This window comes from Buteo buteo, chromosome 5 (assembly GCF_964188355.1).
Source record: "Buteo buteo chromosome 5, bButBut1.hap1.1, whole genome shotgun sequence".
Taxonomy (NCBI): domain Eukaryota; kingdom Metazoa; phylum Chordata; class Aves; order Accipitriformes; family Accipitridae; genus Buteo; species Buteo buteo.
This window is the reverse complement of record NC_134175.1, coordinates 25261186-25288416: the sequence shown is the minus strand read 5'-3', so window position 1 is coordinate 25288416 and position 27231 is coordinate 25261186. Positions and strand designations below refer to the sequence as shown.

General features: G+C 36.4%; 1 protein-coding gene across 4 annotated transcripts in view; it reads left to right on the top strand.

Moving 5' to 3' along the window:
* PARD3B (par-3 family cell polarity regulator beta) overlaps positions 1-27231 on the top strand; it is a 434227-nt gene that overhangs the window by 222499 nt on the left and 184497 nt on the right. For 3 of the 4 annotated variants that reach the window (XM_075028232.1, XM_075028230.1, XM_075028233.1), the window contains 5 exons: positions 1237-1422; positions 8274-8444; positions 11822-11951; positions 17576-17675; positions 19862-19977. In XM_075028232.1, the coding sequence (XP_074884333.1) occupies positions 1237-1422; positions 8274-8444; positions 11822-11951; positions 17576-17675; positions 19862-19977 (703 nt within the window). The remainder of the gene's footprint in view (positions 1-1236; positions 1423-8273; positions 8445-11821; positions 11952-17575; positions 17676-19861; positions 19978-27231) is intronic. The other variant, XM_075028231.1, reaches the window with a different exon arrangement.

The following is a 27231-nucleotide window of genomic DNA, read 5'->3' as shown; positions in this document are numbered from 1 at the left end:
GGTTTACCTCTGTGTTGCCAGTTACTCTGCTTCCATTGCTGCAGCCACCCCTACACAGCATTTGCCACCATCCATGAGTCAGTATAGAGATAAAGTATTGTCTATTGTTCTCATTCAGCCTCTACTTGATAATTTAACATAAGACTTTGACACCTTTGAAAGCAGCCCCCAGTCATCTTTTTCAGCTTGTACTTGTCTGTGTATTTCCTTTTCATAGGTTTTTTTCCTATTAATTTTTTAACACTGCTGTTACAAAGAACAGAAGAAGTCCAAATGACAAGAAACTTAAGCTGGTTAATTGTCTTAGAGCTATATGGAGAAGGAAGAGTGGAATAAGATCAGATGTCATGCATAAGGTCTTTTCCACTAATACGTTCCATGAACTCTTTACTCCATAGTAGGTCTTGTTGTCCTAGTTTTATTTCTGTAGAGTGCCAGTATGAATATTTCAGGCAAGAATTTGATTATGTTTAATTTCATGATTCTAACCTGTTTTAAAAAAAAAACCAAACAAACAACCCCCCCAACAACATACAACACTATAAAACTGCAGATACAGTATACAGTAAAAGAAAGTTCTTTCTCATCTTCCCTAGCAATGGATACTTGACTTGGCAGTCTTGAAAACAACAATCTAATCTGGGAAAAAATCTTAGGATCAACCTATACTAGAAGGGAAAAAAACCCCAAACCTCTATGGAATAAAAGTATGTGTGAAGTGAGTCAGTGCAGAATAAGTTACTGCATTTTCAATTCTCACCCTCACTTTTGTTACACCACCTTCCCTCTGTAGACAGGTTTAAGGGAAGGATAATTTTTTAAGGATGAAACTCAATTTTCAGAGGGGAATGGGATTTAACAGTACAACTATCATTACAGTTTGTGACCTGCATGTAAAGATGTTGAGAGTTTTATGGCTTACAATTTTAATGCAGTTGTGTTTAAAATAAATGTCTTTTTTATATTCTGCTGCAACATCAGTTTTATATCATGTGGAACTAAGCTATTTTACCTTCTATTTAGGCATATTCCTAGGTATCATTAAAAATAACATTTTAAGCCAGATCATGTGACAAAATGTCAGCTAAATGCATTGTTGGTTATAAGGCTGCTTCTTCAAGCTACTTGTTGGAAAAGAGGACTATTTCTTGTCATATGAACCTATGGATACAACTGGTTTATACATTGTCTCTGCCTGCTTTTCACCCATACTTTCATCCTTGTTTTCTCCAACAGAAAGGAGAGCCAAACTGCAGTATTCTTTCTCCAGAAACCACAGAGCAGCTGACCTTTGAGATTCCTCTGAATGATTCTGGCTCTGCTGGACTTGGTGTGAGCTTAAAAGGCAACAAATCTCGGGAGACTGGAGCTGATCTTGGGATTTTCATCAAGTCTGTTATTCACGGAGGTGCTGCTTTTAAGGTATGGAAGAAACACATCAGATGATGACTGCATTAGAATTCTGACTTTTCTATGTTGAGTACTGAATCTCACTTGATAAGCATTCTAGGAATTAATACCTTTTTGTCACTCATTCCTTTAGGTGAACTGCAAATCTACTAATGTTTTGTCCCAAGATTCTGGTGTCATGTGTGGTAGGGTTTGCCACAAGGGAAGTGAATTGGTGAAAACCTTGGGGGACATTTGGATGCTGCAGGAAATGGGGAAGAGGGAGAAGGGTGAGAGCGTGTGCATATGGGGAGAGGCTGCCTCCCAGCTTCCCCACAGAAGCACATCAGAAAGTTTGTGTGCTGCTAGGCTCAGTGACAGAGAAGTTAGATACCTACATTTATTATCTGTCTGCACTGCTTTTGGTCCTCCCAAAATGATACAGGCAGACCCATAAAAAAATCAATCAAAAGACAAACTTCTTTATTTAGAAATTTGGAAAAAATTAGAAATGACAATTCTGTGAGGTTAAGGATTATGTGTTTAATTTATGCTGTAAATAAAAAGCTAGCTCATAATTTTCTTTCTTTTTTTTTATTCAAAATATTTTTTACCACTGTAGTAAAAATGTGACTTGGCTGAGCCTGGCATCAATTGTGCAGAAGTTACCAATTGTTCCTGAGGTGGATTGGTAATATTAAATTGGTAAATGACAGTATTATGAATTGTTCTTCTCCCTCTAAGGACTATACAAGGACTGTTGCACATTTTTATGATTAAAAAGTATTTGAATTATTTTCTAATCTTTAGGAAATTTGTTGACTGCATTTTTTTCCCAAATAAAACTTGAAAAGGGTAACTTTCTTGAAATTAGAAGCATGTGTCTTAATTTTTCAGGGCTAGTATGTTTAACTCTTGTGGATCCATAATGTAATTTTTTTTCTTTTGCATTACCTCAGCAATTCCTCACAGATCTTTTTTTCTGTAAAAATACCTTTTAATTCAGTGTATGTAAATTCCTGTACTGATATCAGCTCGCTGAGTAAGACAATTCACAGCATTAAAACTTTCATGATCATCTATTTACAGCAGCTGGTAAATAGCAATAATCAAGGATTTAGCTTTGATGGGAATCTTTAATACTTCCCTGCTTCTATTATTTACCTGTCTTAGTCCCATAGTTACTTCAAAGCTCAGATCTTCTCAAGTATATCTGAGCCTGGTACATGCAATTCAGAATAGCGTCTGTGGTTAACTCAGGGCTAAATGACAAGTGAGTAAGCTCATCTACGTGGTGTATATCAGAAATGAGTTAAGGCACAATTGGCCAAATTAGGGCTGGATAAACTCAATCTATGTGCATGTCTGCTAACAGAGTACAACTCATTTTACTGTGAAAATGAGGCTGCTCTCCTCGCTTTCCCAGTTCTGTGTTCCCCAAGTAACTGTCCACACCAGTTGCAGTGGCAGTGTATATTGCCACAAATAATTTCATTGTTTTGAATAGCAAAGCCTGTGGAGCCATATTCGTGCAGGATTAGTGCACTGTCTACCTGACTTGTCACATCATAGATACATAAGGCAACCCTTTCTAGCTCTGTGTGTTCGCCACTCTCTATTCTCCTATAGTTATTCACTCCAGAGCAGTTAATTTTGTCTTGAGGCATCTGCAGACTAATAAAGCGGGACTTCTGTGCTTGCACCTAAGTAAACAGGCAACTGGCACAGTTAGTGTCCTGGTTTCAGCTGAGATAGAGTTAATTTTCTTTCTAGTAGCTGGTATAGTGTTATGTCTTGGGTTCAGTATAAGAACAACGTTGGTAACACACTGATATTTTCAGTTGTTGCTAAGTAGTTTTTGTACTAAGTCAAGGATTTTTCAGCTTCTCATGCCCAGCCAGCAAGAAGGCTGGAGGGGCACAAGAAGTTGGGAGGGGACACAGCCAGGACAGCTGACCCAAACTGGCCAAAGGAGTATTCCATACCATATGACATCATGCCCAGTATATAAACTGGGAGGGGTTGGCCTGGGCAGGGGCGGGGGTTGCTTCTTAGGAACTAACTGGGCATCAGTTGGCAAGTGGTGAGCAATTGCTTTGTGCATCACTGGTTTTGTATATTCCAATCCTTTTATTATTATTGTTATTTTTATTACTGTTATTATTATCATTATTAGTTTCTTCCTTTCTGTTCTCTTAAACTGTTCTTATCTCAACCCATGGGTTTTACTTTTTTCCAATTCTGTCCTCCATCCCACTGCGGGGGGGGAGCGAGCAGCTGCATGGTGCTTGGTTACCGGCTGGGGTTAAGCCATGACAGTTAGTCACCATGACTGGAAGATTATTTTGTCTTGTGATAGCATGTGGTCCTGTGACCTATTCTCTATTCTACCTCATTATAACCCTTTCACCAATTAGAGCTGTGTAGTAGTAGATCTGAGTGTGGGCTCCAGAGCAAATGAAATAGTAGCTGAGGCTCTAGCTCTCAACCAGAAACTCTTCAGAGAATCTTTCCTATGTGTTTAATACAAGCACTCTCAGAATGCAGTCATTTTGGCAATGTCTTAAGAACCACAGTTTACTGTTGTATATGCATGGAGAACAGCTGTCTTTCTCCTGTCTAATGACCTTTATACAGAACAAAACATAATCAGTGGGTATTAACAGTTAATAAATTTCTTGTATCAAGTTAAAAAGTGTGCACATATTTGTGCCATAAATATCTAAAGATCTCCTTATTGTCCTTATTTTAAACATCCTTTTGTAGCAAGTTTTGAAATAAAAAGCCTTTCTTTCCAGCTGGTGGCTGTCCAGAGCATTTTCCTATCCTGTTCATTGTAACTCTCTGAAATAGAGTATTATGGATTTAGACATGTGCATTTGCTTTTCAGTGTACAAAGTTTTCCTGGGAAACTATCACAGGAGGAAATCATAATGCTCACTGATGTAGGAATTCTCTCACTATTTCTTACTTCTGCATTTAGAATTTAAAATCTGTTCTGATTTTGTAATAAAATGCTAATATAAGGGGGAGCTTCATCCCCTTGTCTATACGGTCACCACTAGTCTTCAAAAGAAGACATGTAATACACTGAACTTCAGTGCATTTGTTTCACTGCTGAAGTAAATGCTCAGTCCTTCTAACGCTGTATAAAGGTCTTGATACATTAAAGTTCTTTCACCAGCATGTTTTTTAGAATGAAGAATTATATATGAGATGCAGACAATTTTGGTTGGTTACTGTTACCTGTTATTGGTCTAAACCAAAGGTCTGAAAAGAGGCCAACATTTTTTAGTGTTTTTCAAAACATTAACACATTAATCTAGTTCTGATGTGTTAGCAGCATTGCAAAGTACAGTAAGGGAGTTGTAAAAAAACATGAGGGAATATTGAAGTCTTTAATTCTATACTTTCTGATTTTTTGTCCTAGCTGAAGATTTTAGAACATATCAATGCATCTTGTATCACACATGCTACAGTAAGACTTGGTGCCTATTTAGTGCTCTTGCTAGAAAACCAAACAAAATAAAAATGCCTTAATGTTCTTAGTTGGTATTCTAACACTGTATCCTGCAGGAATAAAACCAGTTGCTTTTGCTGATTGAACTGTTACATCCCTTCTTCACCTCCTTTGGTAATTTTTGAAGTGTCTATTTTTTATCATCCGTAAGATAAAGAGGTTACTAGAATACTTGATATTTGTAATTATGCAGAGCCTTTCATGTGAAGAAAACTAACACTTGACTGAGTTTAAATGCATCATCTTTCCCCATAACTTTAGGGACTTCAGCCTTGTTCCTCTCTAGACATCTTGGCTTTTCACTTGTGATGCATTCCTGATGATCAAGTACTTGCTGTTTACTGCAGCTGAAATGCAGCAGAGCCATTATTAGAAATAATGGAATTATTAGGATAATTAGAATAATGGAATATTTTCTACATATGCATTTGTTCAAATCAAATACCATTTGAACCTCTTTGGGGCTTCTGAGTGCTGTTGCAGTAAACATTGCTTATTGTCTGGAGTGGATGGGGAAATTGGATGATTCCAGTAAATGCCATCAACGAATTCCTTCTGAGAGAAATGTCATTGATGTGATAAGGGAAATAACTAGGTGTGCTTTGATTAAAAACAGAAGTCCATGAAGAACATGGCATTATATCTCCCTGCTCTACTGTAAAAAGCATGAGAGTCTTGTGACTGTCTGAATAGGGTAGCCATGCGGTGGTAGGTTCCACCCCTTGCTGTGAATCTCTAAAATAACCCAACATTTTTTGAATAAGCAAGGGAACAGTAACTTCACCCTTTATTAGAATAGCTCACTTACAGTTTCAGAAATGGCATTTGAAAACTGTTTTGCTGAAATGCCAAATGTTGGGTTTTCTACTTGGGAGCCACTAAGAAACCTACCTTTCAGAGATGAAAGAAAAAATGTGTTAAAACAACATTTAGCTTGTTTTGAGTCAAGCAGATTGTCTTGCTGTTCGGACTTCTAAACCAGGCCATAACACCAGTGATGTGAAAATCTGTGTTTGGCAACTGTTTAGACTTTGGGAATTTTTTTTCCAGTCTTTAAAATAGCAAAAGGTTTTTCTGTGAAATAACTCCTACCTGAGCATGTGTGAAAACAGTGTTCAGCTGTCTTCCAGCCTACCTTGTACACGTGACTTAGCAAGTGTAATGGATCAGCATTTATAAAGCATGCACGCCTTTTTTTTTTTTCTGATTATAGTTGAATTGTTGAATTCAAGTTGAACTTTGCATTTAGGTGGAGCATGTAACGGAGTGGGAAGAAGAGAGATGCATCAAAAGAAGTTATTTAAGCACTGACATTATTAAAATATAAATAAATACAAAGTCTCCTACAAAAGTATTGTAAGGGAAATTAAAAATCAGGCCAATTCAGAGCTTTCTGAGGCTGCAGTGATTCATTTACAAATACGCGTTGTGCTCAGGACAGTTGTATAGTCAACAGATGCAGTCATGACAAGATGCATTTGACATTGTATTTGTATATACTTTAGTAAGAAGCATTAATGGATATTTATACATGGGTGTTAATCCACAGAAAGGAAAATAAGTAACCCAAGAACCTGTGGGACCACAGGAGGAGGACATGAGGACCTGTAAAATTTTCAAAGTCTTACAGAAACTCACAAAAAAGAAAATCTTTTTTCCTTAAATTCCTGTTGTCATGAATGGCTCCATTCATTTTAGCAAATTTTGATAGAACACAAAGGAATTGCAACATGTGCAAGTAATAAAACTCCTTGTTTAACAATAACTCTTCTCTCCCTAAACTTCAGCATATGTGATGGCATCATTTTGTATGTGGAGAAAGGGTGGAGTTAACCTATTGACTTTGGCTGTTTGTAAATTTATGTTGGCATGAAATATCCAGCAGAGAGGTAGGAGACATTTCAGGTTTTTTTCCAAATGGCATTACTGTTTCCTATCCTCCATTCCCATACCTTCCCGAGAAAAGTTTTATTTCTCTTCATTTTCCTTCACTGAGTGACTCATCTCCCAATTCTGTCTTTCCGTCTTCTTGTCCCTCCCAGTTTATTTTGGATTCTGGTATATGCTGTTCTTCAGCTCTGTGGCTATTCATATTCTGCTGTGGTAATGATGATACCCAGTTCCAACAAAAATAACACTTAAGAAAGCAGGGTTTGTCACAGCTACTGTAACTCACTTGAGCACAAATGACTTACTTGGCAGCAATAGCAGAATAGTTAATTGAACATCTTAGTGATAGAAAAAATAAAAATCAAAAAGTATATATGTTTTGGATTACTCAGATGCACGAAATATGTAAACAGTTTGGACGAGTGCTTTATGAAGAGTATGTAATGAGCCTACCAATGAATTGGATTCATTTCAACCAAGCAGTGTATGTCTGTGCAGGTTCTTTGCCTGCTATTCTTTCTTCATTGCCCTTCTGTATTGGATATCTTTAGTTTCTTACTCTTTCTCTTCCTTCTTTGAGGTCTGATGCCAACCTGATAATTGTGAACTTGACAAGCTTTAAGAGAAACTCTTGTCTCTTAATTAAATAGACCTTATTTTCTTGTTAAAGAGAGAAAACTCCATGGCACATGCTTTTATGGAAAGAAATAAATCACAGATAATAACAACAACAGCAGTAGGACTCCTAAATCACAAAATAGCAGTGTCCACAATTTTATTATACCCACAAATGTCAGCTAACCTTGGCAATGAAACTGAATGACTTTTTTCAAAGCATAGGCTACTTGATATGGCTCAACCCTAATTTTGTAATTGACAGCAGGTTTGGATGTTAAAATACAGGGATGGCATTAATTAAAATAAGGATGCTTAAGTCTTAATGACCATTCTGAACTGAGAATGCCCCCCCATAATGGTGGCATGGTAATTGTGATGAGATAGGCACTAATGAGACTACAAGACACAATATTTGGAGCTGTTTCTTACCAGACCCTAGTAGCAGATAATAATGCATGGAAAATATGTTGCAGTACTCCTTCACGGTTGCACTGTAGATACTAACAGCTGTGATGTGGGTCCTTTTAGCTAACTAAAACCTCCTTTTCCCGTTTTCTTTTTAGAACTGATACAAATTAAATTGTATATGCAAGAAAAACAGCAGCATGTGCATGTGCTTCTATGTTTGTAATTGCCCTATGCACTATTCCCAAAATGTAGTAAATGGAGGAAAAAGATGGTCAGTTAATGGACAGAAAGATATTTTTTTAAAAGATGTGGTAGTATGCAGTCTCTTGTTTCTTAAATTTTATAAAGTAATGTCTGATTGTCTGCATCTTGCTTTCCTGTATGTAGCACCTCTGTCTAGTAATTCCTGATTTTTTAAAAAAATTTTGTTTTTATTTTTTGCTTGTAGGATGGTCGTTTGCGAGTAAATGATCAGCTTGTTGCAGTAAATGGGGAGTCACTTCTGGGCAAGTCAAATCATGAGGCTATGGAAACACTGAGGCGCTCCATGTCCATGGAGGGGAACATTCGTGGGAGGATCCAGCTAGTAGTTCTCCGAAGACTAGAGGTGCAGACAGAGGTGAAGCAGTAAATGCATTTGTTAGATAAATGTATTTCCAGTCCCAATGTTTTTGCATACAAGAGATGACGGCTAAGGACTTGGTGTCAGAGAGCTCCTGGCAGAATGAACTCTTGACTTCCTGGAGATAGGATTCACACAGTGTTTCTGGTTGTATCTCCTGGTCTTGCTGTTCCTGTTGAGACCAGGCTAAAAGTTGCCTCTCTTAATTTGACAGGCATTAGAACAAAAACAAATGTGATCCTAAAAAGGGTTAATATTAATGTGTTGATGTAGTTTTGACTACCTGCTACTTCCTCAAGGTAATAGCTGGGATACAGGTGACTAGAATTTTTCTGATTTCATTTGTTGTCATGAGCAGAGACCTTAATATCTTAGTGTGACTTTGATTTTACTTCAGTCTTGCTTTTTCAGTTTCATCAGTATTTTAATTCACTCTGCTTTTTTGTATGTGTTCTGGTCCTGTCCTGTCCCCCCACCTTTTTTCTTTTCTTTTTTTTTTGACCTTCAAGGAATTAATATTTCATTTTCCCTGGTCAGATGAAGGCCACCCCTTCAGGATGGGTTTCTGAGTTGATTAACATAAAACTTGCTTAAATAAGATTACAAAATTAAAAAAGGAAGAAATTTTAATGGTTATGTTTTCTAGACCTCCTATAAATTGATGTTTGCCAATTACTTATTTTGAAAAAGATTGGGTTTGTGATCTCTCTTGCTCCCTCTCTTTCATGCATGCATGCTCATATGCATACTCTTTCTTCATCTTTGCATAGATAATATGTATGTACGTATACTGGCTGCTCTTCCTACTCACCCCAGTTTTAATTTTGACACTCGAGTAAATATTGTAATAGTTCTTCAACATCTGTACAGTTCCTTAAAATAAAAATACTTACAGGTGGATTTGTGGTATAAAAGAATGTAATAAATCCCATTATAGAATTCCAAGAGATTATTTCAAGCTTCTTATTTAATAAGCATTGCTGGAACATTTTAAAATGTTGAGAACAATCATGTTTGTGGGTGTATTTGCATAAAATATCAGAGGGTGGAAGAGAATGCAGGTATCTTTTTAGTATAATTAACTCTTAATATTTTCCTGATAATTTTCTATTTGATTTACTACCATCACTGATTGATTGAGAAATAGATTTAGAAGTATATTGCTTTCCAAACATTATGTTCTAACTTTGTTGGGAGGACACTTTGCAAAAGCCTCACTGATGTCAATCGTGCCAGGAAAATACGGACAATATTCATTAGCTATTCTGGAGTATGTTAGAGGAAAACACATTTTTGCTTTCCCTTTCTATGTGACATAGCATTATGCTGTAAGGAAGTATTATAAAGTATATGTTACATTTATTGTGCACTTTTGTGACATAAGAAAGATAGCTCACCTTCAAATAAAGCTCACTCCTGCAAGTTTTCTTCATTTAACAGAATCCAAATTTTTTTTAAAAAAACTTCCAATCAAACATCAGATTGAGCTAATAAAAGTATGAGGCTGCTTTTTATAGTTAAGTGTATAGTGTTGTTTATTATCCAGATGTATGAAAGAGGTAAATAGTCTTGACTCATGCTGTATGAATAATGCATAATGAGGTCTTGATTGAATCAAATTCATTTTAGACAGGAATCAATTTTTATAGGGTACTTTTTAAGTTCAATTGTAATTCCATTTGAGTCTGGAGACCATAGCAGAAATGGGTTGTTGCCCATTCTTTCCTTCCCCAAAACAGCTTCCTGAGTACTGCATCTCAGCTTGATAGAAGGAGAATATGTTTAGAAATGCATTGTTGTTTTTATTGGTCAGGACGCTAATGAAGGTCTTCCATGACAGCTATGTTTTATAAGCTGAATACTCTAATTAGGCTGGTTACTGATCAGTTGTTGGGATATCGATTGTGTCATTTATCAAAGAGCTGGAAAAACAGATTTGTTGTTGCTGTTAATTTAAGGCTCCCTATCCCACTGGGTACAAGTCTCCAATGTAGTAGTAGTTTGGATGTTGCACGGCTTAATTTAGCCAGCAATATCCATGAGAAAGTAGTAAATGTGGGCCTCACAATGTAAGGAATCTTATGTAAACTAAAGAATTTCCAGTAACGAGAAGAATCATCATTGTCAGTGGCTGTGTGGTATGTGTGTTTCTGTACAGAGGTTCAAAATAGCTTTTTCAAATGGCTCATGCTGCTCGGAGAAGGAGGAATGTTGCAGATGCTGCCTGTCCACTGAGATTACATTTGTAGCCATATTGTCACGTGAGCATCCCAGCACTACTTTGTGTTCTGAGGTGCATTTTTTGCCATGTTGTTATTATTTTTGATTGTTATTATTCTATCATTATTATTGTTTAAATTTTTGTTTTAGTATATTATTATTAAGCTTGAAAGGCAGATGGCAAGGTGATGTAACACACTGTCCTTTCTTACGCATTGGTTTGCAGGGAATCACTTGCCAATGCATTAAACCTCTTGTATCATTTCACAGAGAAAATATATGGGTTAGATACATGCATTTCTTCTGTAGACGTGACTGTGAAATTTAAGGAGTGATGTATTTAGTGTAATGTTTGCTGGCGTAATGAACATGCACTTTAAAAATAGAAGCCAGTTGGAGGCCCCTTCAAAAAAACAGATCTAAAATCACAGAAACTATAAAGGTTATTTTGAAAACTAGCCATAATATTCCCCTGTGTGGGTTTTCTGTTTTCCCTGAATAATGAGTACAGAAACGTCTTTCTGGGTCTGTCCTAGTTTTAGAAACTGTGATTTTTAATTTTTTTTTTCCTTCCCCTTTTTTCTTTTGAGCAACTGCTCAGGAGAATAAATTAGGCGATATGGCATGTATGGGGGGTGGGAAATGTCTCAAAAGAAAAGCTGACTAGAGGTGTGACAGGAGTTTGTTTAGCTGCTAGCCAGAAGACCTGCTTTTGGGAGTTTGGTGTAACTCCTTACTTGCAAAACTGCTCTAGTGTGTGATCATCAGAACATATGCACTCAGTCTCTGAGAGAAGGGAACCAGCTGGCTGGCAGAAAAATACCATTGGCATTGCCCGTGTTCTTGTGTTGACAATGTCACAAGCTGCCCTCCCAGATGGAGAATTTGAATGAAGCCAGTTGTGGGTCATAAAAAAAACAGTCTTCATTTTTGTGCATCATTCTTAATGATTGTTATTGCTTAGATATTGTCTTATTTCATGGTCAGTAAAACCAGTCATTTTGAAGGTATCTTTCAAGTTCCTCATTTGAAAAGAAGCACTGTACAGTGGACATGTTATGTTATTTGTGCACTGTCTGTAGTGATGGCTGATCTTCTGCATTGTTGAACATGTAATTTTTTTGTTACAGTGTGTGGTTCTGTTATTCCCTTAGGAACGCTCAGACCAGGGAGTCTTTCAAAAATCAGCCTCTGACGGAAGTCACAACTTCGCAGGTGCTTCCCGACGCAATGATACTCTTCTTCAGCAATTTGTAACGTGCAGTCCTCAGGAAAGAATAAAAGGTAGTCTCTAGATATCCTTCTCTGCTAAAAGAAAATGCTTTATTTTTTTGTCTTTTGACAGCCCCTAGAAAAGCAGTTAATTAGAGTTAAGTGCACACTATGTTACTTTGAGGCTTGAAGATCCAGCGAGGGTGGGAGAGCTGACTCAGAAGTTGTGAATTAGATTCCTGGCACAAATTCCAGTTTAAGTAACAGTTTCTAGCTCGCTGCCCCAACACGTAAGGTTGGATAAAAAACAAATGATGAGTGCAAAATATATGTTGTCAAAATGTTTATTTTCTATATATCTTTAATTAGAGTGCAATGATTTTTGCATTGAATTCTTAGATTATGTCCCAGGTTATTATAAGCTAAATGAATTTATACAAAAGCATGATATTCATAAAGTACGCTTGCTTATTTTAGACTTAGAGGTAAAATTTGTTCAAAGCTTAGAAACATTCCCTTAATTTACAAATTGGAATTATATTAATGAACTCATTAAAAAAAATTAGGTACACATGTACATTGTACAAAGAAAAGCTTGATGTATGAGCATATGCAAGCATGTAAGGAAGAGCTTTTAAGACCACTTATTTTCCTGTCTTCTTTCATTTCTGATGGCATACTGTACTGTCTGTCCAATTTGCACCTGACTCAGCAAGGTACTAGTTATTTGAAAAGTTCAAGTATTTGAGATGGTCTTGACCCCTATCCTTTTAAGTGTGTTCTTATCCTTCAAGCCAAGCACATACTTAAATACCTTCTGGTAGGAAAAAAAAAGATTTTCTTTTATGTAGTTGAATTATGCATGATGTCTCCCACTTCCCTAGACAGCTGTGGAATCTGGGTGGCCTGCAAAAAGTAATTTTATAGGCTGCTGTGATGACTGTGTGGGGTACTTTTAAGCAAAACCAAAGAGCCCAATCTGTAAAGCTCAAGAGAAACTCCCATGTAATTTAGAGGTAAATCATTTGTGTTTTCTTCAATATTTTGACTCCAGGCAAAGAATTGGATATAGACTCAAGCATTGTGAATATGTAAATATTCAAAGATCAGACCCTTTTGTTGAGATCTACCTTATATTTCTCTTGTATGGAATTTACACTGATTCTGTAGTTACAGGAGAAAAGGGTCATCCTCGGAGCTAGCCTGCCCTAGAGGATGTCAGTCATTGCCAAAGGATAAGAAAACAGCAAATACCTTTAACCGCTTCCTTAAAAAACATATAAGCAAATGCTGTGGAGCCATTGATACAGGTTGATGGCAACAGGTAACTTGTCACCTAAATAAAGTTCAAAACAAAGTATGTGGAAGAGCTATACTTTCAGATAAGGATTTTCCAACTGCAATCCAGAAATCAGGATGACTAGTTTGCAGCTCATTCATAAAATCATTTTCAATAGACATCTTTTTAATTAACAAATGATGATAAGAAGGCTTTATAGCAAAAAAATGGGATGGCATCAGAAGAGAATGTGTGTTGGATGTGGAAAGGATGCTCTGGAGTGCTGCTGAGGGCTATTGTCAGGGAGGGTTTGGCATGGCTGAGTCTTCCCAGCTGTGGCCTGGGAGCGTTTTGGAATTAGAGTCAGTGGACCACAGGTGACAAAGACATTTCTAGCACTTACTAAAAGTATCACTGTATTGCAATTTCGGTTGAAGATTTGGCATTTGATGAGTAAAATTTAAGTGATCTTAATGGAGAACTGCACAGGCGCTTTCAGCAGTAGGGTGTCTGCAGTAGGGCTAATTTTCTTGGTGAAAGACACTTTAGGCTTACAGTAGTCCTGTACGTTGTAGAAATCTTTCTCTAATTTTGAAGTCATAGTATTAATTATTATTGAGCTAATACTCATTCTACTTTCGATATGAGCTTGTCACTTATTTCCAGTCACTGGTTCAAAAATTGTTTTGCATTGTTTCTTGTAAAGTTTTGTCCTCAGTATTTCAAGGCATCTGTAAAGGCAAAACACTATGCCTATGCACAACCCTCATTTAACTGACTTATGAACTTTAGGTTGTGTGTCTGTTTAAGGATGTGAGTCACAGACATGGTGAGCTTCTTGTGACAGGCACGAACAGTCCCTTGTACTCTTATGGTGTACTATCCAGATCTTGTATGTAGAAGTACAGCTGGTGCAGTTTTGCAAAGAATAATAAAAGATAGAAGAGATTTTTAATGTAATACAGGATCTAATGTAAGAATTTAATGACGGGAGCTGTATTATGTTTAATAAAATGTCACTTTCTCAATTAAAGTTTTCTAATAAGTTATTTCCAGTATCATTCACTGCTCCTACCAATAAAATTCTTATAAAAGCTCAGCAAAAATACACTGAAGCTTGGCCTGCTAATATTGCTGTCTGTTTTAAGAGTCTTTTTTATTATGCGTGAGCAAGAAAAACTAATGTCTGGGGAAAAGTGGTTATAGCCAAAACATTACATTTTGTCTTGCCTGTGGATATTTAAATAAAGGGGGAGGGGATACTGATCCAATATTGAAATGCCAGTGTTTGTTCTATTTTTGCATGAATAATACTTGCTGCCTTCAGGTCCTCACTTCTTTTGCTGCCAAGCTGTTGCACAGATTCAGTGTTTTTTAGAACAACCTCTTTGAGAACTGATACTTCAGTGCCAGCAGCTTTACATTCCTGGTGTTGAAAGATTACTGGAATGTGTTTCATTAGAGGTTCTTATATATTTCTTATAACCCTACATTATAAATGGTTATAGGGGAAATGCTGTCATCTCTCTGGTTAAGTAGTAGAATAATCATAAACTCTCTCTACTACCGTAGACTGCCAAGTCTTCATGGTTGTACAAGCATCTCTGTTTTCATACATGTGTGGTAATGTCAAGATAGAAAATTAAGAAGTGAAATTTTAAGTTAATGTTTAAATTTGGCTTGTAAACACTATATATATCTTATAGACAGACTCAATTATTTGCTCTCTTAAACTGTAAATTCAGTACATTTTGTTTAGTGGCTTAGCTGTTCCTCTGTTCTCTCTGCATCTGTTAAGATCATTTTGTGAGGTCTTGAACATGGAGCCAGTGACTGCCTCTTACATTAAATTCCCTCACTCTTTTGCTCCTGCTCCCATTTTGCTGGGATCTGTAGCCCCTTGTGATCATTTCCGATTTGCTCAGGAAGTCTGACTTTTTTCTGAGTGTATCATTTTTCTGTGTGTACCATTTGTGTACTGCCAGAAAAATGGCAGTGGTAACCTGGCACCAAACAGTCTTTGTGAAATGATGTATCAGTTACTATGAATCAAAGTTAATATAACTACACGATATGCTCAATCTCTTGCTGTGGCTGTTGGAGGCTGCACGAAGAGGGTAAGGTGCAGTGTAGGGTGTGGTGTGATTTCCCACCCCACCCCCCTTCATCAGGCATCTGTTTCCTACTTAGGGTAGTCAGTGATTTAGGGACTTCCTAAATCAAAGGTTCTGTCTGGACCATTGTGCCACTGATACCTCTCTAGCTTTTAGTCCATTTCTTAATATGTTTTAAAATTTTGGTTTCCAAAACATCCTCATGTCAATGAGTACCATGATTTAATTGCACAGGAAAAAATACTACTTTGTGTTTGTCCTAGGTGTGTTACTTGATAGTTACACTGGGTGCCTTCTAGTTACTGTGTATGAGACAGTCAGTGAGAGCTTCCTTTTCACCTTATGCATAGGTTTTACAATTTCATAGAGTCCTCTTGTATCCCCTTTTATTGCTTCTTACTGTAAACCAAAGAATCCTAGTCCATATTCCTTGTTCGGAATGTTTCTACGTGTGTCCAACTATCTTGCCACCTTTTCAATAGGTTTCTGAATTATTTTACATCCCTTTTCAGATAGGAAGAATGAAACCTTAGATGCTATTTAAAAACTAGGCACACCATTAACTCTGAGTTCTAGATGGAGTGTTTGGACTTTCCTTGAGGCTCTAAATGTCGTTTCCTCTTGACTTCACTAAGCATATATTCAAAGAACAGTCCAGTGCACTTCTATTGTGTTGTTCCAGAGTGGTAATTGCTAAAGTAATAGCCTTTGTGTATGTGTCAAGAGTTTTCCCCTACCCCCATGTTTATCACATTGCAGTCACCGACAGGGAATTTCACCTGCATTTCCTACTTAATATCCTGCAGTCCTTTTGCAGAGCTTCATAGTCTGCTTATTTTTGGTAGTTCTGAGTGTCTTCACATGAGTAAATTCTTTCATCTTCCGATTCATCTTTCACATCATTTAATTACATTGAACAGTACGAGTTTCCCTTTGTTCTAAATTCTTTCTTCTGTCAGAACCTGCCATTTACTCCTCATCTCTGTTCCCTGTCCGTAAATTGCAACCTGAAAGAATGTGATCGTAATGCAAGAAGCCAGTGTGCATATATGTTAGGTAGCATACCTGTTTTCTGTGTCAGACAGGCAATAGATACTTCTAAAGTCTTGTTAGAACTTTTCTCCTCATCTGCTCACCTTTGCTTTCTTCTGATGACATTCTCACTTTTGACAGAGTTTGAACTATTTCTTATCTTTCTGATCTTTAGGAGGCTATCCAGCCAATAGGAGTTTTATAGGATTCTTGAGCTAATAGCATGGGTTTGTTTGGTCTTTTTTTGTTTGTCTGCTGTTAGGGAACTATCTCAGTGCTCTTACCTAATAAATATAATCTATTGCGGTCTGCCTTGATCCCCTCCTTGTAAACCCTTTTTCTCTCAGGTGAGATTAGTACTTTTACGCAGGATTGTGCAAAAAGACTAGCAACATTCAATGCAACAGAACAGGTCACGTGGCAGTGTGCTATGTCAGTATTGTTAAATCGCTTACCTGCCACTGAAGCCCAAGAATTATTAAGTGTCCATATTTCCTGTTAAGTTTTGGAGGGGTGAAGTCATGTTCTATATTGAAAAATGTAGGGACTTCTTACAAGACTAGAGCTTTAGATTGAGAGGTGAATTTACAGTACAATAATGAACTGGTCTACAGCAGACACAGCAATCATATTAGATACTGCAGGTATGTAAGTGTTGTTGCTTAGCAAACCACTGAATGGTTTAATTGAGTAGTTCATGGATTTTTTTCATCCAAAGTAATTTTCTGGTGTGAGTTGAATGCCTTTTGTAAAGGTAAAGAAGGAATTACCCTAATGGTAGGAAAATGAAGACTGTAATTCAGAAATGCGTCTTTCTTCTCTTGCCATGGGATAACAGAAATTTTTCTTTTCTTAACTCTTTGCTGAGAATGTGGTTCTCTTCTGTACATGAAAGGTAAATGCTCCCCATCAAAGGGAATGAAAGCATGAACCTACAATCAGTTAGGATGCAGCTATGTAGAAGTGAAAATCCACTCAAATGGAGTAAAGCAATTTGTACCTTGCACTCAACTTCACTATAAGCACAAAGTTTCCCTATATTTATCTTTAATTATGCATATGCAAATCTGAAAATCAGCTCTTCAGGAAATCCCATGGGGTATATTTTCTGCTTGGTGTGATTTTAATTCTAGTTTAGTTTAGGGATTTGAATAATTTGTGACTCACTTCAGTATTGCTTTGAGGCCTTCCAGTCCAGTCATTGATGAGTGAACTGGTATAATGTACTTGTTTCTGCAGTTTATTTAACCTCTTTTTCAATTTTATTTCAGAGTTGCCAGTGTCTGATCATGGCAATGGTGAAAACGAAACCCCTCCACCTCTCCCACCGCATCCCAGTGAGGATCTGCTGAATGAGGATTATAATCATAGGTTGGACTTTGTCTTTTCTTAATAGTTACAGCCCTAGTTGCTCATTAGTGGTTATGAAAGTAGTTCTAATTGATTTTAAAATCACTTTTTATTTTATAAAAAATTGTACCACTATTTTTAGTTGCCTGGATGATCATTTAATAGAAGCTGGGAATGTTATTTTAGCATTTAGTGCAACATCCATTTCAATTGTTCATAAGCTGCAGTATGCCTGCTATCCATGGTATATGGATCACAATACCCAGCATATGTTCAGTAAAACAAAAACAATCCCAAAACAATCTCCCAATTTATAAAAAAAAAAAAAGTTAATTTAAAACTATACCAATAGGTGCTATGTGTAGATGTAGTGCCTGAAGTCTCTTAAAGCTTTAAAAGTCCTAGCCAAATTCAGTTTGTAGGAAACTGAATCTTCCTATGCAGCATGTCAGCCAAAGACATTCCTGAGGTTACAAAATGAAGCGTCAGTAAGTTCAAACATTGAAGTGTGTAAGGGAAAAACAAATGGACCCTTTACCGGTTGTAAATGCACTGGGTAGATTTTTCAGATATTTTAAGAATACCTTTTGTAAAGACTGGTATGTTTGATGGCAGCTACAAGCTTTAATTTCCTTAGTAAATACGGAAGTTTGGAAGTGCAGAAAAAAGTGTAAACATGTTGAAGTTCATGATGGCATATACTTTGTCTGTCTCAAGCAGCACAGGATTCAAATCAAAGTATCATTTCAACCTATCATACTTCTGATGCTGAAAATTCAATGTTGAACACTTTACTCATTTTGTGTGTATTCAGTTTTGATAGTCATGCAACTGTTTTATTGTAAAGATATTGGGAAAGTATACATTTCAACTGAAAACTGAGCCATACTTCTGTCCTTGTGTGCATGGATGTGATTAAAAGCTACCCTGTAAATGATAGGCTGCATGTAATATCAAAGAGTGGATATTTTTATTATGGATACCTTGAATTCTTCAAGCAATGAAGACTCTTGTAACTATTTTCTTTTTGCTAACATAGAGTAATTTCACTAGTGTAATTTTATAATATCTGGTCTGCCAGGCAGGTATGTATGACATTGCAAACAAACAAAAGTCTACATAGACTAATGGAACTATGCATTAAATTCTCACTTGCAGTTGTTTGCTAGAATTGGTTCCTAATTCTTCAACAAGCTGGGAGCAAAAACATTAAATGATAACCATGTATTAAAATGATGATGAATTTACAGGCCCTTTCTCCCACCCTGACTTTTTTCCAGTGTTGTATTGGTTTTCTGTTTGGAACTTAAGTTTTGTCGAAATTGAATTGCTGTGTCAAGTTACGCTGATTTCATTGAAATTGCATTTCAGCAAAAAACTGGGGAAAGTGTTGTGGCACTGTAAAACTAAACCTTTTGATTGAACAGTTTGGAAATAAATGTTTTTAATTTTGGAACTGCTTTTTGGTTTTAGAGCATTTAAAATAATAATATGTGTTTCTAATTGAAAAGAGACATGGAAGATTTCAAATGCATTGCAGTGAGGTGTTTTGACTCCTCACAGGTGAAAGTTACTTTGAGTTTCACTCAGGTGGAATTTTGAAATGTTTAGATATTTGCCTAACTTGAAGTAAAATAATTAAAAAAAACCCCACCAAACAAACCACAAAAAACCCACAAACAACCAAACCACAATACCTTGAAATTCTTCAGAGTGTTATGGCACCCTCCATAAGACCTCCAGGCTCCAGCCTCTACAGAAGTGGTACAAGGCTGTAAAATCACCTTATATTAGCAGATGAAGTAGAACTGAGCCAGATGCATTGGTAATATTTTTCCAACTTGCTGCAGCATGTTATTTGGAAATGCACTGGTTAAATAGAACTAGCAAAATGCTTAAAAAAAAAGAAATTTAAAAAATTGGTATGTTCCTCTTTTCTTCTGCTAAATAAAATATGAATTGTTTAAAAGCAATTATCACTAAGCATTTACATTTATATTTGCACCCATGATGAAAAACAAGTGACTGGAGGTGTTAAGTTCTAAAAAAGGAAGTTGAGGATCAATAACTTATTTTAAAATGCATGGCTGTGAGCAACTGGAGAAAGAAACACATGTATGTATATTTGTGCATGCTTTATTTAGTTGACTTGTGTTTTGAACTAGTATCTAATTATTTTACGTGTCTTTTTTTTTTTTTCCCTGCAGCCCTATCATAAATTCAGCAGTGCATTTAGCAGATCAGCACATCAACTTCAGATCTTTGACACCAGCCAAGCAGTCTGAATCAATTAATCTGAAAGCCTCAAAAAGCATGGATCTGGGTAAGAAGGGGTGGGGTGACATACAGGTCAGCTTTTTAGCCTTAGCCCATCTGCACCATCTCTGTTTCTTGCTTTTGTTTCTTAAACACAAACATCAGGGATTAAGTTCTGCAGAGGAAGTACGGTGATGGGGACAATGGTCAGCCCCCTGTAGCATCTAATTGCAAGTATACTTTTTATTGAAGCTGAAGAAAGGTCTTTTTTTTTTTCTTTTCTTTTTCTTAAAGGCCATTCTATCCATTGTATTGAAATCTTAGCTGAGGAAGAGGGAGCATTTGTAAAAATGAGCAGAAAGAATTGTAGTACTAGTTTTATGTGTCTAAAAAATATAGCAAAACAGCAATAACAAAAGTCATTTTATTATAGAATATAAATGATTGCAAAACTACACTGGACAACGGCTAACTTTCCTAAGACAAGTTGTATATTTCTTCATTGACAATGACAAACGCGGGCAATCAAAGTGTTGCAGTAGATCTTTATAAATGCTTGAAGAGTGGTAAGGTTATGGTCCTTTACCCATCAATGCTGGGCAGAAATTCTTGCGGAGTGTGTGAAGCAGAAAGTAAATGGCTCTTTCAGTACTGGGAAAGCATTTGCAAGTGGAAGATTGAAGGCTTATTGCGGTTGAAAACAGAGTCATGTTTTAATGACAGTTCAAGGAAAAATTCAGAAAGTTCTTAAACCTCAAAGAAAACTGAATAAGCTTTTCTTTTTCCTTCTAATTCTTCTTTGTGGCACTCATTCTTGATGGAGTAACTTTGAGACCTGCCATTAGATTGTCTTTAATCATAGATGTGTGTGTTTTCTTGGATTGGATTTTGTACACCATTAATAGATAATGATTAATTTTATATATAGTTTCAAGGTAGCTTTGTGGTGGTGCTAATTTTTTTTTTCTTGAAATGCTCTAGATTGGTCTAAGTTTTTGTATTGTGGATTTTTATTGTCATCTTAATGTAATATTTTAATGTAACATAGAATGTGTGTACTCCTTTAATGGAGTGTAAGGAAAGTCAAACAGTTAGGATAAGAATGGCTAAGAATTCATTTAGGGGAGTTCTTAAGGCAGAATTTTAAAGCTACTGCATGACTGGACCAGAAATTCATCCTTTTGCAGTTCTGTTCCACTGTTTTGACAAAGAGTTAATGCATTAGTTTTTGGGGTTTTTTTTAAGAATGGAAATGCTCCTCAACAAAGGAATGAGTTTACAAACTTGAGTCAAAACATATATTGTATGTAGTCTACTAAAAAAAATAATGTTCAACTTTACTGAATCTTCTTTTAGAAACGTTTACTTACAGCTCCCACAGAAGTCACTAGAAAGAATGTTCGCAAGCACCAATATAAAATTAGGCAATAGGAGTGCACTTCAGAGCATATTCAGAACTACCAGGTAACTTGTACTTCCTTTTGTCCTGGCTTGTGTTCATTTATATTGTGAGATTCAAATTCGTATAAGCAATCTGCTCTTGACACCCAGAAACAATGCTCTGAGAATGTGTATATTAGTCACTAAATCATAGTGCTTAAAAAATAAAATAAAATTGGTTACAAAAAATAAAATAAAAATTGGGTACGAATATGTCTTTAAGAACTTCCAAAAATTGTTGCTCATAGAAGGTAACTGTTGAAAACACCCTTTCTGCTATGAAAGTAAAATACAAAAGGGATAATAATCAGTCTAATGTGATGCCCTAATGTTTTATCCTTCTCATATATGGTGATGTGAAGGTAAACCTATTACCTGAGACAGTCATTTAAAGAACAGGAGGAACTGTGAAAGACCCGCACCCATCCTGTGTTATATAAATAACAATGGATGAAGTAAAATTGCTTGCATGTAGCTTGGCAAATAAAGAAGCTGAGAAAGATGAAAGCTAGGACCTTTTGTAGTCGTTCTCTAGCAAGCAGTGCAGTACCATATTCAACTTTCCACCTTTTGAAAGTTTTTAAGCAGAAGGTTCTGACTGGAAGGGTAAAAGGAAAAGAAACATGAAAATCTTAAGTGAAGTAACTGCAATATAAAATGCTTCTAATGCAAATAAAATCCCAATAATTTGGTATATAAAACTGTGCTTCCAAATAGAGCATTCATATAATGCACATTCCAAAATGGATTTGGGGGAAAGGAAAATTGTTTCTTAGTTTGTTTTTATATTTCGCTCATTACTTAACTGCAGGCATGACCCATAGTAGCTTCTCATCCCAACATGCAGCTGTGTACCCATTATTGATTCCAGTGCGTTGTTTGCCACAAAAAAAAAGAAAAGATGGGAAGTGCTGCTGTCTTCATCTTCCAGACCCAGAGTTGAGGTTGTGAGAGAGATTTGTTCAGCACCACAGAGGAGCTGTGCAGCAGATTTGGTAACAAAGAGGAGGATTCCCCTATCTGAAAATGCTTGTGTAACTGCTAGGCCCTCTTTTTCCAGTAGTCATAGGATGCTGTCCACTTAGTACTTTTTTTTGTTGTTCTCAAGTTCTGCCAGTCCCTTCCAAAATACATCTAACACGGTGAACAGAAAAATCACAGAATTAGAGTCCAGGAGGAGAGCTCTGAGACTTTACAAAATGTGACTTAAATGCAGTTTCTTTCCTTTTAAACCAAATTGTCTCTGAATTGGGTGTCTCCACAGATCTGGGAAGACATAACCAGCCTTTCAGGTTACAAGGTCCAGAAATCACCTGTGTGTCTCTAAACCAGAATAATGCCATGAACCCAGTAGACAACAGAATTTGTGTAATACAGGGCATAAATGTGAAATCCGTACTGCTATTCACTTTTGAAACATTCTACTTTACCTTGAAACATGTATAATGCGTCTATTGCCTAATTACAAGGTTACAAAGGCATGGATTACATAATGGCATCACCATCAGAAGGATCATCAAAGGCAGGTAATAGAAGATTTTAAACACAGGAGTCCCGAGAATCCAGATATTGCTACGGATTGTGAACCTTATGAGAAAATAGTAAATTCATTAAATTAGGGAGCTAATGAAATTGTATAGTAAGAATTTTTCTGGCTTTGGTGAGTTGATGTTGATGTATACACAAGAAGCAAATCTGTTAAGTAAAGACTAGTCTATAATTACATAGATTCACAATGGAAACCCGTTTAACACTGATGTTTATCTTTTCAGTTTTATATATTTTAGGCACAGAAACCTTTGAGTGCTTAATCTGTTTTGCAGTTGTATCTATTTACAAAATAATAATTATTATAATTATAAATTAATATCCTTAGTGAATAATGTCAGGAAATAAGGATGGGTGATCAAAAAGTGCTCAGTACTGCTAACATGTTGCATCAATTTGTCATTGTGCCTCTTGAGCAAATCTTGTAACAGAAGGAACTTAGCGCATGCGGCGAAAGCTGTAGGTTACTTGCCAGTAGGGCAGACATGGTTTAATTTCTTGACTTTTGGTGCATTTCTGTATCGTTGATTGGACAGCTGGACAGGAGCAGAGGGCATGAACCACTGCCACCTGGTTGTTTAGGCAGGGCTCTAAGCCATCATGCGCGTGCCATGAGTTGTATGAACTGACACAAGTCTTAACTGCTAAATTCACTAATAGCATGAATCTAAAAGTAGCATTGTTTGGAGCTGGTGTATTTGAAGAACTCAAGTTATTTGCAGATGAGTTGGTTTTTGCTTGAATCTACTTTAAAAAAAATAATTAGTGGCATTTGTGAGTTACTGTCGTAGAAATTAAAAATAAAAATACAAAAAGGCAAGTGTAGTGGTAGTGATAATTTTTTTGGTTTTGCAGGCTTGAGCAGAACCTTGCCTTATATGTTTACATGTCCTTGCACAAAGTGTATGGAGGCAGGGTGACTGGTTCCCTGCTTTAGCATCCATCATTTACACAGTGGTCAAAGGCTTCTCAAAATTTACAGCTTCATTCAGAGTAATAGGGTACAGATTAGTTCCATATCAGCTGTAAGTCCTAATGTTCTTCCCTGCTGCTTTGTTGAGATAATGACAGCACTTTCTGGATCACTGGTAGAGTTCATATCCTGTGTCTTATGGTATATCTTTTGTTTGCCTTGTCTACTTCTATTTTGAACTGGGTGATAAGAGTGCAGCCACCCCTTTCCTTCTATTGATCCTGGCACCTGACACATCCACTCAGTTGCATAAATTTTTTTGTTATGGATGATGGTGTTTGGATATGTTAGCAAAGAAAAGATTCTGCTCATACTGTCATTTCAAGAATTTGTGCAGGGCCAAATGAAGTCTGACTTAGAGTGCACGCCTGTACTGACCAATTTAGACCACATGCAAGTTTGGACATGTGCTTATAGCATAGCATTAAAAGTAAGCAAAACAAATTAAAAAATGCTAAAAATTAATGTCATGTTGTCCCTTCCCACTTAAGTGGTACACTTTTTTTGAAACTTAATGGCAGATTGAAAATGAAGAAGAAATCAGTGGCTTCTATAGAAGTCACAGGAAGGATGATTTTCCCTTTCCTTTAACAACTTTCTATACACACACATTTTCCCATACATTACCACAGTTGTCTAGAGAAGAATTTCTATATAATAATTCATCAGAATCCATTTTTAGTAGTATCTGTTCCTTCTTTTAGCTGTATTAAAAAGGTAATTTTTGTGAAGAGTGAATGGCAACGTGGATTTTTTTTTTTTAATGTTTTATTGGAAGGTGAAAATCGGTGTGCCCTAACAAAAAGAAAGGAAAGAAGGTGTTTTATTATTTATCTCCAACACCCTTATTTTCCATAAATCTTTATGCACAGGCATGATTTAGGCTATGCATAAATGTACTGTAAAAACTACAGCCATGGGAATTGTATTCAAACACATGAAAGTGTGGCTTGTTTTAACCTGAAGCAATGTGAAATTGAATCATATGAGTATATAGCAATTTTGCTGTGTATCAATTCAGGCAAAGTACTGCGTAGATTTATATTTGAGGATGTTGGTATAATAACCCATGACCCAAGGTACTGCTCCACTCTCCCTTTCTTTCCCCATAAAAAGCAAAAACCCATAGATCTTAACTGATTAAGCTCTACAGCCTGAAGAAATGGAAATGTTCTTTACTTGATTTTAAATGTGAGTGAAATATTTCTTGCTAAAACATCGTTAGACATACTCAGAGTCCCTTAACCTTGGGGCATATTTATTAAAGATATCGGCCAATTTATTTATGTATTTAGGAATAATTAGCAAGTGAATATGCAAGATGTGAGGTATGGAGTATTCTGCAAGGAAGCCAATATTTAACTAATGCTAATTTCATTGTTAGTGAAGGCATGCATTCGATTACAGTTCATACTTTTAAAACACCTCAAAACAAAGAGAAACCAGTGTTTCACATCCAGAAGGATGTAGAAAATGCAGTCAGGATTCTACTAGGTATTAGCTACTTCGTGGTTTGCTCTGAACCAGATTACTCTTATTCTGAGTGTAATTTTGGATATTGAAATAAATATCTTAAACTGTAGCCAAATGAGGACCAGGCAGAGCTAATGGAGATTACTCTTCGATTTAAACAATGTTTTGATTTAGATGCAATTAAAAGAATATATTTTGGGAGGTGCCTAGTGAGAGTTATGGTATTAGTGGGACAAAAAGTGGTTTGGTATTTTAAAATCATTATTTGGTTAACCATGTATGTATGGAATATATTTGTCGGGTTGCTTTGGGTGGAAACCAACTTCAGAACTACACTTAGGAGCTGGATAAGTTCATTAGAAAAGTAATGAGGAAATGGAGATGATGGTTACCCAGAATTCTAACAGACCTTTCAATGTTACTGGCTTATAACAGTAATTTAACAAATCATCTCTTGAAGAGAGACTTTTCAAAACCAAAAATGTCATGGGTTTAGGAAAAACTATATTGCTTATAGCTATGATTGTCTTTGAGATCAAAGGCCAAGAGAGATTTTAAAATTATTCTAGCTTATGTCATGAGTAATTTTCTAGTACTGCCAGATTAGATGTATATTTTCTGAAGTCACTCTGCAGAATAGATTTTTAAAAATTAACACAACGTAGTTTTCTTAGTTTAAATTACTTTCAAATTTCTGTTTGTAAGATCTAGAAGCAGGGAATGGAACAAAATCATTTATTAAGTGATAGGGAGACTGTGAATTGAATTGAGACTGAAATTAGGTTTATTCTGTATGAAAAGAAAGGCTTTTAACAAGGTCAATTCTGTTACTCAGTTTTACACCACATCTGTGTTGATGCAATTGAGGGGAAGGTGAGCTGTGGCATAATGGCAGAAGTGGGCAGGAATATCAACTTTTTGGACTGGTTTTGTAGAAATCTCCTAAGATTCAAGGAAGCTTGCTGTGGAGCAGACTGGGAGCATGATATGAGCTGTGATGATGATAGAGCCAAGAAAATGGTAACACATGGTTGAGGTGGTAGTTTCTTAAGCTGCTTTTAATTTTGAAGTGAGTTGATCTGTTAATGCACTTAGATTATTAAATTGTTAGGGGGAGAAAATAGCAATTAAGTTAATGTATAGCTACTATGAGAAAGAAAGTACAGGTGGTAATGAAGTAACTTTTAAGAACATTTTGTTGTAAATCTGTTCTCTATCAATGTTTTCAACCAGTGAATGACAGGTTAAATTAGGAACTTGGGGTTTAACCCTAGGAGTTTGGAAAGTGTTAATGACATGCAGGAGATGTGTAGCAGAGCAGTTGGATCAGTTTTAGCCTGGTACAGTTTCTCTGGAACAGAGGTGAGAGAGGGTTAAAGATGACAACAAATGTGTAAAGGAAGCCACGATGGCCTCAATTAGCAGTGTAACCTTCAAAAAATGAGTAATTGTGCCACTAGAAGAATGTGAAGAAATTTATATCATGCTGGCTGGGAAATTGTAAACTAATGTTATTTTCTGCCAGGAGAAAACCTTCTATTTAAAGGTAAATGTGTCTAGTGGACAGCATGAACTGCACTGCTGGTTCTTCAACAAGTAGTAGTAATAGTGAATGCAAGCCTAGGCATTTTCATTTTCATGTGCTGACACACAAGATGTATGCCTTGGGGACCTTCTCTGAGTACAGTTGAAGTATTCAATCAGTTCTAACAAAATTGTTCTGAAAAACCTAATTGGAGAAAACATTGTACAGGTGAGAAAAAGAATCCAGAGTCTTGGTTTGGATGTGATTTATTCCTGTCTTTGTGCTGAACAGGGCATCCCAAATGTTGTGTTAGATGCCATTTTGGAAAAGGTTTACCTTTTTTACCGCATAAGTATAATTTA